General features: G+C 40.7%; 1 protein-coding gene across 1 annotated transcript in view; it reads left to right on the top strand.

The window, feature by feature from the left end:
• The window catches only part of MORC1 (MORC family CW-type zinc finger 1), a 181,096-nt gene extending 162,977 nt beyond the window's left edge, over positions 1 to 18,119 (top strand). Inside the window, exons 24-28 of the mRNA XM_032344363.1 lie at positions 5,082 to 5,169; positions 6,733 to 6,786; positions 13,107 to 13,301; positions 16,728 to 16,880; positions 18,075 to 18,119. Coding sequence (XP_032200254.1) covers positions 5,082 to 5,169; positions 6,733 to 6,786; positions 13,107 to 13,301; positions 16,728 to 16,880; positions 18,075 to 18,119 — 535 coding nt within the window. The remainder of the gene's footprint in view (positions 1 to 5,081; positions 5,170 to 6,732; positions 6,787 to 13,106; positions 13,302 to 16,727; positions 16,881 to 18,074) is intronic.
• Positions 18,120 to 19,362: the final 1,243 nt, after the last annotated feature.

A 19,362-nucleotide genomic window follows, 5' to 3' on the forward strand; every position in this document is an offset into this window, starting at 1 on the left:
TTGAACACTTGAGTTTTGACCACTTAATCTGCTTGGCACCTGAGCTGGAAGGCCGCCATTAGCCTGGTAATGGGATGGAAGCAGTCCAGGCCTCAGGGTGTTGTACAGATATTACAAGGTTGAAAAAGGCCACTTGTCCAGTGACCTGGATGGTCAGTCAGTCTTACACTGTCGTGATTCATGGTACAGTCCCTCAAGAATGAGATTCTCCAACCAGTTCTGTCAGTATTTGTCCAGAAGTAATATGTAAGCAATTTTGAAGTTGGTTAGCCTGAATCCTGGTTTGGTCCTTCCTGGTTCCAACATTCAGGCATGTCAACTGAGCACTAAGATTGGGTGGTATGTAATAAATTATATATAGGAACGTGTCTGTATATATCAGTAAATGTGTGCATGTGACTAAAAATGTATGAAGATGACCACATGTCCAATGATTGGCTTATTGTTTCTTGATAATAATAGCTATCATTTTTGAGCTGTTACTATATTTTAGGCTTACCCAAGTATCTTGTATATATTAGCTCCTTATTCCCACAAGTTTTTGAAATTTGGAAGCTTAGAGAAACAAACACACTCAAAGTCACAATTACACAACAACTAGGACAGGGCTGGGTTTAAGCTATGGCTTCCTGATTTGTCATCTTGTGCTCTTCACCATCGTATACACACAGACACAGGTGCATATACATATACATATACATATACATATACATATACATATACATAGGATGCCTTGTTTCAGAAATATGTATGTGTATGTATATACATGTAAGTGTGTATGTGTATACATGTACACATTTTATCACACACACACACACACACACACACACACACCCTTCACAGCTCTCCACACTGGGATCTGGTTGCATTGGAACAGAGTTTGGGTGTGCCGCTGTGTTTCATCTTTCTCCTTATTTTTTCCTTGGTTCATCTTTGTTCTGCATTTAAGTATATCATTACTATTAATTTTAATGTTACATGTGATCAAAAAGGGGATAATGTGATTTAGTGTACTAAGACTTTAAAGTACATTCGCTTCTATAATTAGGCATCCCTAGAAAATTAAAATTTCCCGGAAACCATCTCCCTAATGAACATGTAGAATCTTTGGTACTTGAAATCATCATGCTATTATCAGCTGAACACTATGAAAGCCAAATGTATTAATAAATCAGCTCTCAGTACAGGCTTGAATTTTTTTGTGGTGATTGTTTTACAAAAATATTAAGTGGGAAAAGAATTGTGCGGAACACAAAGCTTAACTGGAACAAAATGAGTTCTTCATTTGTCAATCTTCTCTTTTGCCTTTAGCAGCATGTAGTATGTTTTCTCACATTTCACTAGTTCTTGTCCTCTTTGTTTTTCTTACCCCCTGTACTGTGTTTTTCTGTATCTGGTCCACGTGTTATTCCTTGTGTTAACTAGACTTCACATGTCTCGGGGCATGAGGATTGTGGTAGATTGTGTAGAATGTGGAGGGTTCCATGTGCTTTGCTGTGACCATTGCTCACCAGATTTGCCTTCCTTGTCACCCGCCAAAGAGTCGTTGGAGCCCTTTCCCTCCACATGGTTCAGTCTGGACCCTTTCCACAATGCCACGGAGTCTGAACACTTCTTTTTATTACATATTAATGGAATAAATTAATAAAAATACTAGTTTTTGTTGTTCCTTTCCATTACCTGATTATGCTCAGTTTAGTGTTTTTGGACTTATATTGCTTTTTGTTTTATGTGTATTAGTTTATTTAATCCCCAAATATAGTAGCATCTTTGAAAACAGGTTGGATTTTCCACACTGTGTCTAGCATGTATTAGTAGGTATTCAAAGAATACTTTTTTTCTTAGCCTCCATGCCTGTATAGACCCCACTGCAAGGCTTGAACTCATGATCTTGAGACCAAGACCTGAGCTGAAATCAGGAGTCTGACGCTTAACCGATTAAGCCACCCAAGGGCTCCTCAAATGATACTTTTAATAAAGTTGAGAGGGATTAATGAAAAAGGCAGTGAATATTATTGCTGATGTTAAAATATTTTCAGATTATGGGGATCACTGACTTGTGTTAAGTCAGAGGTAGATGAGCTAAACTGAGATCCAGACTGTTAAATTGTATCATATGGTCCTAACATTGGATTATTAAATCTCAAGTCACGCTCAATAGTAATAAGAATAATACATATTTATTGTGTACTTCTTGTGTGCCAGGCATTGCCCTAAGGACTTTGCAAATGATAACTCACTTAAAACTTTCAACAGCCCTGTAAATAGATTTTTATTATTTCCATCTTACAGAAGAGAAAATTGAGGTCTGTACAAGTTGAGTAATTTGCCCACCATTACACAACTCTTAGGTGGTAAAGCTAGAATTTCAATCCTGGCAGTCTCATAGGCCTTGCTTTGAATTGCTAACCCTAGTATGCCTTGTTTCAGTTCATTGCTGTGTATGTAAACTTGATAATAAGGCAGACTTCATTTATTTCAACTCTGTGAAACATGCTTTGTGTTAGCTTAAATTTTAAAAGTATCAAAAATAAGTTTATAAAAGAAAGTCCCTCGTTACAGGTGGCTGCCAGTTACCAAAACAAGAGAAAAGCCCACAAAAGTAAATATACTAGCAATTGAGGTCGTCAAAAAACGTGATCTGATTCCTGGTTTTAGGAAATGAAGCTATGCCATTTCTGTTCATCTTCATCCTTCTCTTTCACTGGGTTGGAGAAGAGAGTTTTAATCTACCTCAAGTAAGAGGCTCTTTTTCTTAGCCAAGACCAGGTTTATTAACTAGGTTAATTTATATATTTATTTATATTAATTTTTATATATAAATATAAATAAAATACTTATTTTAATTTTAATAAATAAAATATTTCTATATAAATAAATATATATTTATATATAATATATTTTATATAAATAAATATATATTTTTTATATATTTTTTTATATTTATATGCTGTTTTTAAAAACAGTGGCTGGATGACCAGGTACTTCTGTGTTTCCTTTCTCATGTCTAGAGAGAATGGGGCTGTATTAACCCAAGTAAAAGATTTTTCTTAAGAAAAATCGACTCTGTTGAGGAGGGAATAGGACTGGGGAGTAAAAGGGTACCTGGGTGGCTCAGTCGGTTAAGCATCTGTCTTTGGCTCAGGTCATGATCCTGGAGTCCCGGGATCGAGTCCCTCATCAGGCTCCCCACTCAGTGGAGAGTCTGCTTCTCTCTCTGACCCTCCCCCTTCTGGTGCTCTCTCTCTCTCATATAAATAAATAAAATCTTAAAAGAAATTTGCTTTTCTGGAAGCCCCTCCTCGGAAGATTGCTGATTTGCTCTCAGTCTAAACCCAGAAGCGTTTATACCCACCATGACAAGGACTGGTGCTCAGGAGAGGCTCAAATCCTGTGTTGGGAGAAGGGAGACTGGATTTGGAGGGGGCTGGTTTGTGTAAAAGATCACCTTCAGGGCACCTGGGTGGCTCAGTTGTTTAAAGCCTTTCCCTTCAGCTCAGGCCATGACCCCAGGGTCCTGGGATCGAGCCCCGCATTGGGCTCTTTGCTTAGCAGGGAGCCTGCTTCCTCCTCTCTCTCTCTCTGCCTGGCTCTCTGCCTGCTTGTGATCTCTGTCAAATAAATAAAAATCTTTAAAAAAAAAAAAAAAAAAGATCACCAACCTTCTGCCCTACCAAACCAGCCCTAGCGGTGACCTCAGGTCCCTTCCTCAGGGCACCACTTGTAGCTTTGTTCTCCATCCCTTCTGATTTCTGCTCATCTCAAATACCCAGAACCCACTCCCCTTCTTACTAACTGGGTGAATAATTCTGGGTAGCGCATGCGTGTGCATGTGTATGTGTGTTTCTCGTTTTGCAGTGCTGAGTATTTTAACATTTGGATTGAATTTTGAAACTATAAATGAATATTAAAACATCATATTCTTAAAAAACTAGAATGTAAATTATGTAAGGAACAGCTACTTTATCTTTTGTGTGCCACACCACTTTACAACTGAAAAGTTTTATAAATCCCTTGGATAATATACATGAGGTCCTTAGACCCCTTCAACACAAAAACACTCTATGTACTTTTAAGATAGAGTAGCTATAAATTTCTAGACTTCACGTTCTCCCAGGGATGAAATATGCATCATCTGGGTGACTAATCCTAGAAAAGCTGTCACCCTACAAAGGTGGGGCCGCTACTGCCTCTTGGCAAAATGAAGCCCCTGTCAGAACAATGGCCAATTACTGTTTGGAAAGAACAGGGTCCACACATGATTCCTAAGAGTAGTTGCAGAGCCCCAGATGAAAGGAATTACCCTGGAGAATTGAGTTCTTCGGTTTTCGTAGGGGAACAAAAAAGTCAGGAGACAGTGTCTTTCCTCCAGGATCTTTGCAATGCTAAGTTTTCTTCAAGGAGGACACTCAAGTAGGTACGGTGCTTTCCTGGACTGATTGCTTATGGGTGGGCATTGTGAGCCCTGCCTGCCTGCCTTCCTCTCTCTTACTCTCCCTCTCATCCTTTTTTCTTGCTTCCTTTCTCCCTCCCTGTCCTTTCCTCTTCCTTTCCTTCCCTTCCCTTCTCTTCTTCTTCCCTTCCTCTTCCTCTTTCCCCTCCCCCTTTCCCCTTCCCCTTTCCCCTCCCCCTTTCCCCTCCCCCGTTCTCCCCTCCCTTCCCTTCCCTTTCCTTCCTTTCCTTTCTTCCTACTTTCTTTCTTCCTTTCTTTTTTAAATTTTTAATTTTAAGGTAAGTGTACGTTCACAGGCAGTTAGAAGAAATAACAGAGATGTCCTGTATCCTTTACCTACTCTCCCCCAGAGGTAACACTATCACAAGATGTCGGCATTGATACAGTCAAGATACAGAACAGTGTCATCACCGTGAGAATTCCTCCTGGTGCCTTTTTATAGCCACACCCAGGCCTTTGCCCCCCAGTCTATGCTTTTTGAGGAGGACTCTGATGACAGTGCTAAAAACAATTTGGTGGGCTTGAATGTGCATCTCTGGCAAGTGTTTAAGCCCCAGCAGTTCTGACAGGTGAGCGCTGCATCCCCGTTCCCAGTAGATCACCATCTCCACTCTGCTCACATTCCTAGGGAGATTCTTCTGTACTTTTTCCCTGAGTATCAGCTACCATCAGAATTTGGCTACACATCTGTCAAGGAACTTGCGGCAAGTTTTGAGGTAAGCTGGCTTTACTGGAACTTGGAGGGCATGACAGAATAGCCCAAACTTAATCTTCATTGCAGACACATGGTAAAGTGTTACTGAGAAGAGGACCTAGAATGGTGTAAGGGAATGAAGATGGGGGTCTTTGTGCCAAATGGATGATTCAGAATGAAAACTGCATTTAAAACCAGTGTGGCCAAGGTTCTGGTGAACTTGGAGAAGATCTTAAAGACTGAGAACAGAGAGTTGCGGAGATGAAAAGAAAGAGGACGTGGTCCCTGACTTCCCTCCATGACACCAAAAATAGAGTTTCTCTTGCTTGGATACATTTCCTCAGCCACCCTTTATGGGGGCCTGAGGTGAGGTGTGGGTGCATCAACCATGTCAGGTGTGAAGAGCTCTAGTCTGACTAAAATCACTAACATCATAGGGAAAGATGAGGAAAACTCTATTTACCAAATCTCCTTTCAGAGATAGTGCCATATATGATTAGAAGGAAGACCTGATCCAGCTGTCTGGCCTCATTTGGGTAGTTCCCAGGCCGCTAAGTCACTGCAAGGTATGGTGAGGCTGAGTGAGCTATGCTGGCCTGAGGCTTCCAGAAGCTGCTCCCTGAAGCTCAGAAGAACCTTGGGGTATGGGAGGGTAGGAGAATGCTTTCTCTGCCTTCATGCACAGTATTGCTTATGGAAAGGATGGATATACATGGAAAGGCTATTAGTGCAAAGAGCACCAAGTAATTTGACAGAGGTGCCGTATGCCTTTGTAAGATCCTGGGAAGAAACCCTTAATTTTCTAATGTATAACTATTGTTTCTGCTCCCTCACCTTCCTACCCTCACCTCATCCTCCTCCCCACCCCACCCCCAGCCCCCACCAGGTTTCTGACTCTGGTGCTTCACTGGGACTGTCTCATGAGGCCACCAGTGACCACTGAGCTGACAGATGCAGCGGTCACTCTTCTCTGACCTCTGAGAGACCAACCCAGCTGGCCACTTTTTTCCTTCTTAAACAACTTTCTTTGTGTCGTTTCCACGAAAACACACTTAGCATTTTGTTGCTTTTCTTCCTCCCATCTTTTCTGCTGGCAACTCAGTTCCTTCTCTGTTTGGTTTCTAAATGTTGGCACATCTGAGGGCCCATTCCTGGGCCCTTTTCTTCTTTCTGTTAAGTGCTGTTTCTGGGAGACCTCGACGAGTCTATGACTTTAAATACTATCCCATATGCCAGTGACTACCCAGTCTCTTTCTGTGATGTTCCCATTTAGAAGATCCAGACTCCAACCACCTCCTTGACTTCCTCTTGAATAATCTTTGCCATTTACTCCGCCTTCTCGTTTTTTTCTTCTGTAATTGCTTAACCATGTTGTTTATTAATTATGTAGACTGCCTTACTCTCTTTAATATACTTTAGTTGATTAATTTAATTAGACCCAAGCTTAAAGACCCACAATACCAGTGTTGGCCAGTTCTAGGCTTTGATGATTTCTTATATTAGATACTTCTCATGTTAGCACTCTGTTGTAAACAGCTCATTCTCTAAAAGTTAATATCCTGTTCCATTATCATTTACAAAACAGCTGGAGCAATGCCCAGAGCAGACAAACAAAAAGCTGAGAATGTGCTTCAACCAGGTAAGCTTTTTTTTTTAAATATAAATGTAGTCATTTATATTCTAAATGATCCCATATTCCAAAGAAATAATATACTTTTCCAAATGTTAGGTTTGGAATGAAATCAAATTTGCATTCTCTTATCAAGACCAAGATTAATGTGTAGCATATCAGATGTCACAAGCCAACATCTTTGTGAATTTGAAAATGCAAATGTTTCCACAGCAGAAAGCTCATGAAACACTGGGAGTAGGACTATATTTTGAACAGAATACATGAAGTTCGTGGTCTTTAAGAAATAGATTAAGCCCTTGAGACACTGGACTAAACCAGAAATCATTTGCAGATTAGAGTTTTTAATTATTTTGGACAATTTGATATCTCTAGGGTTTGCTTGTTTGTTTTTTTGTTTTTTGTTTTTTAGGGTCCTTTCAACAGTTTTTAAGTTTATGATTTTTCCATTACAAAAGTACTTATAAAAACAATACTACTAAAAGTACTTATGCTTCTAGCCATCTCCTGGAAAACTGTCATAATGACATGCAAACCTTAAAGACTACAAGGGGCGTGTTGACCCCTGGAATCATGGGAAGCAGAAACCGAAGGAAAGGCACTGCCTCATCTCTTTTGTAGGGAATGGAATAGATTTGGATATTCTTGTTTCATAAGTGAAATAGAATTACGAAGTCAGTTCCTGAAGACATATGACCAGACAAACTTGAGATGGAGATCAGAACCTAAACCAGACTCCTCCTTAGAAAGGCTGCCTCACAAAGTATTTGGAGTGTAGGATGTGCCTAAATTTCACACCCTTGTCGATATATTTGCCTCTGAGGTTTCTGAGTGAATGCCTACTGGACTGTGATAAACAGCTGGAAATGAAGGTTTCCCATCATTGTTCAACTGAAGAGCGAGTTTATTTTCTGAATCATGTCTGTTGAAAAGGAGTCTCCGACCATTTTCAGGCTGAAGATGTGCTTGGCCACATTTCCTAACTAGATTGCAGGACAAAGTTTTCATTCAATATATTTTTGATCCTATTTCTAGCTCTGTATTATTTTAATCTATGAATGTAAAGCAGGGATTGGTCAAGAGCCAATAGAGGTAGGCACTAGCCTAGGCCTTTTATATAAGCCAGTACCTCATTAACCCTCACAACCTCGGGAGGTCAATGCCACTATCTTTTTGATAGCTGTGAGGAATGAGAGAGTCAGCAAGGTAATAGTCCAGTGCTGTGATGCAAGTGAGTAACAGGTTCAGGATTGGAACCCAGATTTGTGCCACTCCAAGCTTGTTCTCTGCATCACTGTCTTCCATCTCACCCTTGTCCAGGCTGTCCTCCTTGAGTCTGTGACAGGATCTGCATGTGTTAATTGCCGTATGTATACCACAGCTTCTCAGGCTTTTGGTGTGAAAGATTTATTGTTTACTTACTTAGAGACCTTGATGTTGCACGATGAGATACATATGGGGGGGGTGCTCACAGTGGAATGGGGGAGTGGTACATGGTGGGCAGGTTGTTTAGTGTCCTACCAAGAATTGTCCCAACTGGAGGTCTATGGCAGCCAGCTCCAAGAGTTACCAGGAAGGCTCCTGGATCTTCCCAGGGATCTTCATTTAGTGGTTAGGGATCTCTGATTTAAATATTTAACATCATGAAACTTAGAGGTTTGCAAAGAATTAGTTTGTCACACACCTTAGTTCATCCAGGCTTATGTATGTCTTTCACGTCTGTTTCTAAATGGTATTTTTCTGCTATCTATATGATCAGTAATGGAGCCACATTGTTGTGGGGTTTTAGAGACCAGACTGAATAAGGTAGGTATTTATGCAAGTGAACAATGTTAGCAGAAATGATGAGTAGAATCCTCTTAATGTTTAGGGCAAGTGGGATTCAAAGAATCAAAGCAAGATAAACAGTCAGGAGACCGGGACCTCTTGTTGAAACAGAGATGTTGCAAGCAAAATACAGAACAATTGTGATCATGACTTCCCCGTTATGAAACTGCTTGGTCATGAGGACTTTATTATCGATTGGTAGTTTTAAGTGGGTGGTTATAAAAACACTTATAATCATCTTTTTTGAAATCCAAGGACAGATCTATGCAACTTGATTTAAGCTGTGTACTTTTAATAAAGACAGCTACATCAAAGCACAGGAGGACCCTTGATAAGTCACAGATGTCTTTGGTCACCTTGCCCTGGGTAGTTGTTAGTAGTAGTTAGTAGTAGATAGGTTATGAGCACATAGGTAATTGTACACAGCTTGGCTGGAACCACCATCTTTTTTCTTTCCTCTCATAAAACATTTGCCCCATTCGAAATGGAATTGCTGCAATCTACCCAACTAGCCTGCCTCTGAGCCTTTCCCCATGCTGCCCCCAGGACACTCTTGTCTACTCTCCCAGTCTGCAGTTGTCCTGTTGAAATCCTGCCCACCCAGTGTTGGGTCTGGTCCATGCCACCTTCCACTCCAGGTCTTCCTCAGTCTGTCCCTGTGAACTTAATCTTGATTTTCTGTGTTCTGAGAGAAACTTAAAAAAACTTGTTTATTTTTTTTTTTTGGCATTAATTAAATTTTCTGCCTTGTATTGTAGTTGTTTCTTGTATTTTATTTTCCCCTTAACTAGATTATAAAATCCTCAAAGTTAACAATTCTCTCTTCTCAAACTCTGTATCCTACCAGCATTTAATCAGTACTTTTAAATGCATCTAGACCCTACCATTTGTACACTAAATCAAGTTTGATTGTTTCTGCTGGCCCACATAAACACTCACATGTCATGTACCTAAAAGGAGAGTACGAAATCTACAGATCTTGTAAGCCAGCCTTCCTTTGTGCTAACTTGTTAGGATTCTGGAGCTCCAGAGCTGCTAGAACTCTGAATTTTTAAATTCAAGGCAGAAAATTAAAATCTCAGTTGAATATCCTTTCTTTCAAATACTAATTCTGTTCTGAATAATGGAGTTTGGAAAGGTTCCATTTTTGATCTGCCTCAAATACCTCTACAAGAGTAGGCTTAACCAGCAGAACTAAGCCTCTCATCTTGTTGCAATTCTCTGCTCCTCCTAATTAAAACATTAATACAACCGGAAGTTCTTTTACATTGGGCCTTGAATGCTCTCAGAATTGCTACCTTTTATAGAAACCTCCTGAAAATGTTAGTTTAGAAAGGGAAAAGAATAAATCAGGAAACTGGATGGCTGGTGGTATTTAAAAGAAATATAGTTTGCTTGGTTACAAAACTGAACTTTGAGAGACTAAGTGTGACCTTGAATGCAGTGTACTATATAAACATTCCTAATGTTGTACTGTACAAACAGTGTTACCTTCTGAACTTTTTACTGTGAAATAATTTTAGGTACATGGGAAATTATAGAATAGTAGAGAGGTCTCAGGTACCTTTCCATTTCTCCCAATGCTTATGTCTTACATAATGGTATAATTATAGTAGAATATCGAAACCACAAAATTGAAGTTGGTGAAATATGTGTCTCATTTTATCCATGTACGTGGATTTGTGTAACCACCATCAAAACCAGGATCCAGACTCCCACCACCACAGAGATCTCCCTGTTCTCTCCTTTAAAGTCACACTACACACACACACAAGCACCCTAACCCCAGAGAGATGCTCATCTGTTCTCCATCTCTATCATTTTGTCCATTCAGTCATGCTATAAAAATGGATTCATATAGTATGTGTCACCTTCTGATCAGCTGTATTCACGTAGCATACCACCCTTCACATCCATTCAAGTGTTATCAATAGTATGTTCCTTTTATTGCTGATAAGCATTTCAGATTTCTTTTTAATTTTACTTGGTTTGTTTTCTTACTACTACTGCTTTTATCAAAAAGTTGGGGGTGCCTGGGTGGCTCAGTGGGTTGGGGCCACTGCCTTCAGCTCAGATCATGATCTCAGGGTCCTGGGATCAAACCCCACATCGGGCTCTCTGCTTATCGGGGAGCCTGCTTCTTCCTCTCTCTCTCTCTCTCTCTCTCTGCCTGCCTCTCTGCCTACTTGTGATCTCTGTCTGACAAATAAATAAATAAAATCTTAAAAAAAAAAAAAGTGTTCCCTAGGCTATTATTCAGGTGGCAAAAGCCATGAAGTTCTAGAGCTCTGAACACCAAGAACTCTGCGTGACTGGTGACATCTGCGCTACCTGGGACCCTGTCCTCCTTATTCTGGCTGAGTTGAATTATTGACCCAACTCCACCTTCTGGCCATGGGGTACAGCACTCCCTGAAGTTGACTAAAGCCCCCACAGTTGATGTTACGTTCTAGAGAAAAGACAGATAACAGAGCATAATGTAAATGACATAATTGTAGATACTAAATATGTAAATAAACATAAAATAATTGCGCGGGGCCCAGGGATGGACCATGAGGTGTGTATTGGGGAAGATAACCTATTTCAGATGCAGTGAGCAAGGGGTACCTGAGCCGTGTTTCAGCACAGACGTGAGGCAAACAGGGAGTCTTAGGGAGGCTGGGCTTGAACTCACTGAACAGAGAGAGCAGCAAGGGTGAGGGGCCTGGGGCAGAATAAGCTCGGTGTTTTCCTGGAAGGGTGAGGCCCGCAACTCAGGAAATAAGCACAGGCAGAGGCAGGCCAAGGATTTCAGCATTGTGTTAATTGTCCCTGCACAAGTGTCCAGGCAGTTTGAGACTCTCAAAATCTAAGATTTCTTTACAGGGCAATCCACAAATCTCACAATTAAGTCTCACCATTAATGGAATACATTGTGTGTATGTGTTTGTGTGTGTGTGTGTGAATACACACATATAAGCGAGTGTTTGCCACTGTGGAGTGGTATTTGGGTCCTTGCTCCCAAATACTCTTCTTAATTAATAGCACACAAAAAGCATAAATAGGGACACCTGGGTGACTCAGTGGGTTAAGCAGCTGTCCTCAGCTCAGGTCATGACCTCAGGGTCCTGGGACGGAGTCCCACGGGGGCCGGGCTCAGTGGGGAGTTTGCTTCTCCCTCTTCCGCTGCTCCTCCCCCTCTCAAATAAATAAATAAATAAATATCTTGTTTTTTAAAAAGAAAAGCATAAGTAATTGGAAGGTAAGTTACTGATATTAATCCATGTCAATTACTTTAAGTATCTTAATGATCTTTAACGAGGAACCCATACTCTAATGATAATCTGTGCCTCACTTGGGGCATCATGAACCTTCTCCCATAAGATGTGATATGTGCATGCTTGTTTTATCTCATTCCATAGTTGATCTGAATCTTATATATCTTCATATCACCTACTACAAAATGCAGTGCCTTGGTTTTAGGAGGAGGTTAGTTAATGTTAAGGAGAATTCAGTATATTTAAGGGGTTTTGTTTGTTTAAAGGATTTTATAAAAAGGAGAAATACACGAGGGCAATGAATACTTAAAGGGGCTAATGTGGACAGTATCTGGGATGGGTCTGCAGTGAGTGTGGTGGAGGGGGTGCTGGGGAGGAGAAGGGTAAACCCAGAAGACAAATGAGACCACCTTACAGTTTTCCTGGGAACCCCTCATATCAGAACACAGAAATCTCCTCCTTACAGAAACCTTCAAATGTGGATCAAAACAGGATTTGCTCTGTATCTCTGAATATCCCCTGCCCTCTCCAAATGTTGACCCAAGCAATTCACATCATTTTGAAATTGGAGCATTTGGCCTCTCCATTCCCTTTTCTACTTTGTGAGTGCCTCGTTCACAATATGAACTCTTGGGAAACAATCAAGACTCTTGAATTAGCAAGGGTCATGTGTGTACATCAGTGACCATTCTCTGCATCAGGACAAGGAACCCAAAGAGAGTAACAGAACAGGAATTCCTCTGATTGTAGCTTCTCTGCTTTTCAACTGCTACAGACATGAGTTCTAAATAACACACCATCATCTGCCAGCAAAGCCCTGCATGGCCAGCCATTCTGTCATTGCCTGTGAGTTCCGCTGCTGTGGAGGGGATAACAGGCACCACCAGCTGCCCCCTTGGTGCCTTCAATACTCTGGTATCTCTGGTAGGCAGACAGATTCAACCATGACTGGATTCTTTTTCCCTTTCAAAGCAAGGGTGTCCAAGCTCACTTTGATGTGCCTCTCCCATCCTCATAGTTAATAGAGTATTGGACGTTTTTCCTTCTCTCTCTCTGTCTTCCATCACATGGAAAGTTCCTTCAGGGTGTCACTGTGTCTTAAATTTCGACCACCTGTAGTACACAGGTATAGAGTTGATGCTTTGTATTTATGTGCAGACCTGGAATATGAAATCACTTTCTGATATTAGGGGGAAAAGTAATACTTGAAAAATATACTAAAACTGTTTTTAAAAACATTCCCAGATCAAGAATGTTTACATGGTCCAATACGAAAGAGAACTAAAGAGAAAAATGCAGTCCATTATTTATGATGCAAATCGAAGAGGAGTGGCTAATGAAATATCTCTGGGACAGTGTGAAGAAAAAAGAAAAATTACTGAAGATAAACTGAATAATCTTCGGGTAAAACTGACAGTACTATTGCAGAAACTCCACCTGGTAAGTAACAAAATTTGGAGTAGTGGCAATATACTTTGTGGAGAGAACACTGAGCTACTTCCTCTCCTGCCCTCGTCATCCACTTACAGGCTGTGGACAGGTCACTTTATGAAGCCCTTATTCTCCCTACAGGAATATTGAAATCGTAAATAAATAAATTTCGAAAGTATCTATGAGAACATTTTTTAAAGGTCTGTTTTTTTTTTCTCTTCCAAAAATCAGAAACTTTGCTTGTGCTTGTGGTAGAGTTTAATGAACCCTGTCCCCTCAATAGTGTATTTTCAGTAGGATTTTTTTTCTAACTTTATCAGACAGCAAAATATTTTAAATTTTATCTCAACACATAATTAAGAATGGACTATTCTCATCTCCGAGGAGAGGTTAGAGAGGTCAGGAAACATTGTGTGAGTATGCTCTTCATCTTGTTTGGATAGACGAACGCATACAGCACAGGGCTCCTCTGATGGTTTGGGCTAATGAGGGAAGGTCCATCTTCTCTCTACAGCATATAGAAATTCAGGATGGAATACATAAAAAATTAAAATATGTATGGCCATGGTTGAAGAGTCTTTCCGTAGATGGCAGAAATAATTTGAGAAATCAACAGTGAGCCTAGGAAGGACATGGTGTTTTGTACTCAGACATAGGCCCTGAGCCTGGGACACGAGATAGGGCCTTCTTGGGCCTGGCAAGGTGAGAGGGCAGGAGCTGAGTGCCCCACAGAGAGCCCTGACTGAATGGAGGGTTACCTTGCCCAGGAAGGGGGGTCGGGGAGAGACCAGGAAATGCACACACATCAGGACAGGATGTGATAAGCATGGGCTTTGAAGCCAGGCCACCTGGGTTCCAGTCAGCTGTGAACATTTCAAGGTGGATCCGTTCCTCCTTCACAAAATATACATCTTTTGGGTTCCTTGGGATTTCCTTTATATTATTAAATACAAAATGAAACTCAGAAAATATTTTTTGCTTAATTTAAGTATACAGCCAAAAAATAGACTGCCCCACCCCCCCACTGTGGGTGGCCTAGGCAACAGTTCTTGTGGTTCTTGTGGCTGTAAAGGGTGGCAAATGTTTTTACGTGTGAAAGATCTGGTATGGAGCCTGGCACTGTGGTACAGTTTCAGCAACGATGGTTGTTTTACAAACAAAAACTCGAGAGACCAAAGACATTCTATGTCATAAAAATCAAATACTACGCTCTATCAAAAAAGTTCATAAGGGGCATCTGGGTGGCTCAGTCAGTTAAGCATCTGCCTTTGGCCCAGGTCATGATCCCAGGGTCCTGGGATCGAGCCTTGCTTTAGGCTCCCTGCTTGGCAGAGAGCCTGCTTCTCCCTCTCTCTCTCTGCCCATCTCCCCTCCTGCTTATGCCATCTTCTCTCCTTCTCTCTCTCTTAAATGATTACATTTTTTAAAAAGTTCATAAAAATTATTGGTTTTCAAAATAATAAATCTATGTGTGGCGAGGAGAAAAACATGAAAGAATAATGATTTACTCTTCTTTCTTTGCCAAACCCCTGGGTTTCCCACATAGTAGCCAGAGTAATTCTTCTTCTTCTTCTTCTTCTTCTTCTTCTTTTTTTTTTTTTAAAGATTTTATTTATTTATTTGACAGAGAGAGATCACAAGTAGGCACAGAAGCAGGCAGAGAGAGAGGAGGAAGCAGGCTCCCTGCTGAGCAGAGAGCCTGATGTGGGGCTCTATCCCATAACCCTGGGATCATGACCTGAGCCGAAGGCAGGGGCTTTAACCCACTGAGCCACCCAGGGGCCCCAGCCAGAGTAATTCTACTAATTTGTTTTATTCACAAAGTTTGAAGGAGGCAAAGGGGCTTGAGCCGGCAGAATATATGAAATGCTTCGCCTGGTATCATTGGAGAGGTACTCAAAAGATTCCTTGCCCAAATAGATTTACTTTCCTCCTTGACTTGAAATTTCGATTTCCACTGCCTCTGATCACCAGAACAACTGCACTGGCGTAGAGTAGACACAAGAGACGAGGTGGCCCCAAAGCTGAGGGACAGAGCAGGCCCATGAAGAGGCTAAGGGACAGAGCAGGCCAGCCTGAAGTCCTGGAAGGAAGCCTGGTTTGCCAGGGATAGAGCAGAGCCAAAGGATTAGACTCGGCCTAACAGACAGAGAGCTGTCAGGGTCAGAAGGGGTCACGTAGGGCATTCCTCAGGGCGAGGGACTATTTGAAAATCTAGGTGAACATGACTATCAGGTGAGTTTATCTCTAGGGACGGGGCCCCAGTCCAAAGCTGGGACTCAGTATAGTCCAGCCTTGTCCGAAGCCTAGGGCGGAGGGGCTGAGCACAGTTAATGGAACCAGGGGAGCCATGGAGAAGCTAGGAGGGTGGTGTCAGACACGGACTGGGAACAATCGTAAAACTGGAATTGTTTCTGAAAGGTCCCTTCTAAAAAAATTCTTTTATCTATCAGCCCAAGTTGGAGAGCAGGTTGAGCCCATGGCTCAGCTTGAGGGAGTGAGATTTAAGTCTGTGAAGAGGAGCATTTGTCCCGCTGTTCGTGGATTAAGCAGCCCAGGGAAGGACAGTATGAAATTGCCCAAACAGAGAACTGGGGAAAAGGAGAGAAAAAGAGACAGATGAGGGCAGCAAGCCCAGGGCTGGGGGGAAAGATGCTGCATAGGGAAGAGGAGTGACAGAGAAGTCAGAATCTTCTTACTCATCTGTTTTTCATATAAGGCTAAAGATCATAAACTTTTGAGCCCCACATCAGGCTCCTCGCTGAGTGGGGAGTCTGTTTCTCCCTCTGCCTGCCACTCCTCCTGTTTGTGCGTGCTCTCTTTTTCTCTCTCTGTCTCTCTGACAAATAAATAAAATCTTTAAAAGAATAAAAAAAATTTTTTTTAAATGGGGAGACAAGAGCCTGTAACAGAGAAGGACGAGATGGAGGCAGGTGGCTTTAGGAATATGACAAGTAATTAAATAGGAGGAAAAGTAGGGGTGCCTGGGTGGCTCAGTCATTAAGTGTCTGCCTTTGGCTCAGGTCATGATCCTGGGGTGCTGGGATCAAGTCCCACACTGGGCTCCCTGCTCAGCAGGAGTCCTGCTTCTCCCTCTCCCACTCCCTCTGCTTGTGTTGCCTCTCTCGCTGTCTCTCTCAATCTGTCAAATAAATAAAATGTTTTAAAAAATAAATAAAAAGAAATAAATAGAAGGAAAGCCGGTTGAACTAACCTCCACTAAGGAAGGAAAAAAAAAATGATCCAAGTTCCTAACCACTTGTGAACATAAAATGAGGTTAAAGGTGAAAACATATTAAAAGACAAAAGGCGTTATTCCAGGGTGGGTTTTGGTGCTACAGGAACCCTAGGGAAGACTGTTCCAAGGCCGCCCAGATTACAGGGGTGCAGCCTGCAGCTTCCCGGCCTGCTCTGATTGTTGATTCTCTTTTCCAGGGCAGTCCAGCAGGAGACCGGGAGCAGATTGACAGGTACTTAGAAGCTTTGCTTCAAGAAGATAATCCCCTTTTCCAGAACGCTTTAAATAAAGTGACTGCAGATGCAGGACATGGTCTCCCTTTTGAAAGGAACGGGGAGTCAAAATCAGAAGTCAGAAAAGATAATCCCTTTTAAAAATGCTAATAAAACGAAGATTCTTTTCGAAACGTGTTTCCCCTTGTACTCGTTAGTGTACTGTTTGTCCTGTTTAATCCTGAGGGGATTGTGAACTTTAGAAATAGAGACTGATTTACAATTGACACATTCACCATCCAGTTCCCTAACTCTACTGTTGCGGCAGGAACTGTTCCCGGAGTTCTCCAGTTCCTACGTAAGCTACCGAGAAAGGCGGAGATGTCCGTTAGGCTTAAATTCTGTTTTCACTAGAAGACTATAATAACTAGGAAATCATGGCTTTCAAAATCAGTGTATAAAGGACTACAGAATCACCTCCTCTTAAAACTTATTTTGAAACGGAAAGGCCATGTGCCCTTTCTCCATGACAGCCAATACTCACTAAAGCAGAAAACAGAAATCCTCAAAAACCCTAAGATATAATTTATATGATAATTCTGTCGTTGAGTTGTAGTACAAGTACATGTCTTCTACATACCATGTGAATGCGTATTACACATATGTAAGAATTGTTTTTGTATTTTCCTGGGTAACTGATTATTTTTATTTGTTTAGAAGGTGTCTGCCATTTTGGACAAAAGCAATAAAGCATTTAATATTTGTGGAATTGTATAATTTTAATTTTACATACATACACACAGTACAAAAATCCAGAACGTGTGAGATGGGATATGGTGGGGAGTCTTCACCCCATCTGTCTGTAGACAGTTACTCCTCTCCAGAGGTGTGCTTTTACCCGCTACTCATGCATCCATCCTAAAACAGTGTACATAAAACCGTATAAGTCATTATACAGGTATAAATATAAACGTAATGGCATCCAAAGGATTCTGTTGGTTTTTGCAGTTAATATACCTTCACAATCATTCCATATCAGGATCAGTACAGGGAAAGCCTCTTCATCTTTCCCTGCTCCTTATTGTTCTGTTCTGTGGACACACTAGAATTTCTTTCATTATTCTCTTATCGATGGTCCCTTAGGTTTTTTTCCCATTCTTTTGGGTTTATATGTGCAGATCTCTGTAACTATGTTTATTTCACACACGTGCAGGTATATGTTAAATAAATCCCAGAAGATGAATTGCTGCGTCAGAGGAATATACATTTTATTATTAATAGATAGTTCCCAGTAGTACTGCATAAAAATTTTGTTAGTATACATTCCCACAGCAACATATGAATGCCTGTTTCCTCACACCTTCAGCTACCCGGTGAATTATAAAACTATTTTTTATCTTGCTGACCCAAGTGGGTGAAAAGTGGTATATCCTTATAGTTTTAATGTGTATTTCTTATGCCGTATGTAAGATTGAGCATCTTTTCATGTTTAAAATGTATTTGAATTTTTAAATTTGGCTTTTTCCCCCATTTTTCTACTTCTATTTTTTTTTTAAAGATTTTATGTATTTACTTGAGATAGCTGGGGTGGGGGGTGTGTGTAAAGGGAGAGGGAGGAACAGACTCGAAGTTGGGCAGAGAGCTCAACACAGGGATCAATCCCAGGCCCCTGGGATCATGACCTGAGCCAAAGGTAGATGCTTAACTGACTGAGCCACCCAGGTGACCTGGTGGTAAGTATTTTCTTACCAATTTATAGGAACTATTTTTATATTAGGGAAATTGTGTTTTTTATATTATATGTGTTACAGCTATTTTCTTCTAATTTTTTATTGAAAAAAAAGTTATGGTATTTTGAGCCATATGGGATTAAAAAATTGTGGGAGGGTTAATTTACTTTTCTTTATACCTTCTGATTTTGAGTCATATTTAGAGAGGACATTCTAATGCTAAAACCATAAAGAAATTTTACTTTGTTATAATGACTTTAAACATTATATTGTTAAATCTTTGATTCACCTAGAATTTATCTGGGTGAACGGAGTAAGCTAAAAATCTGTTTGTGTTTCCAGATAGATACAGTATTGTCCCCAAGCTATTCATCAAATAACCAATCTCTTCCCCACTGATCTGCAGTGGCACAGTTACAGCATGTTAAATTCCTATTTATGTTTGGGCCAAGTTCTTAAAAAAAAAAAATTAGTTTTCATTGATTGTTTCAACTTTTCTCATGTTGGACCCATATTGTCTTGGTAGGTATATTCAATAATTTTATATTTTGGAATTTTCTTTTGTATGTTTGCATATTTAATTCTTATCCAGACTTAGAATTACCTGTTTCAGTCAATACTTACCCCTCAAACTTTATTTGCATTTTGTTTGGTGTGTGGTGGTATAATAGATTAAGGTAGAATTGCCTTTTTATAATTACCAAGTCTTTCTACCCAAGACCAAAATATGGTTTTCGGTAGTCTTTATAGGTGCCCTGTATTAGCATTTAAAATATTTCTTCAGATCCATCCAGCACATTCTAGTTAAATTTATTGTAATTTAGATTTATCCTTTGACCTTTTAGAAATGAAGTCTTTTCCCCATTATCTTATAGCAGGTTACTGTTTTA

Source organism: Mustela erminea, chromosome 1 (genome assembly GCF_009829155.1).
Source record: "Mustela erminea isolate mMusErm1 chromosome 1, mMusErm1.Pri, whole genome shotgun sequence".
NCBI lineage: Eukaryota > Metazoa > Chordata > Mammalia > Carnivora > Mustelidae > Mustela > Mustela erminea.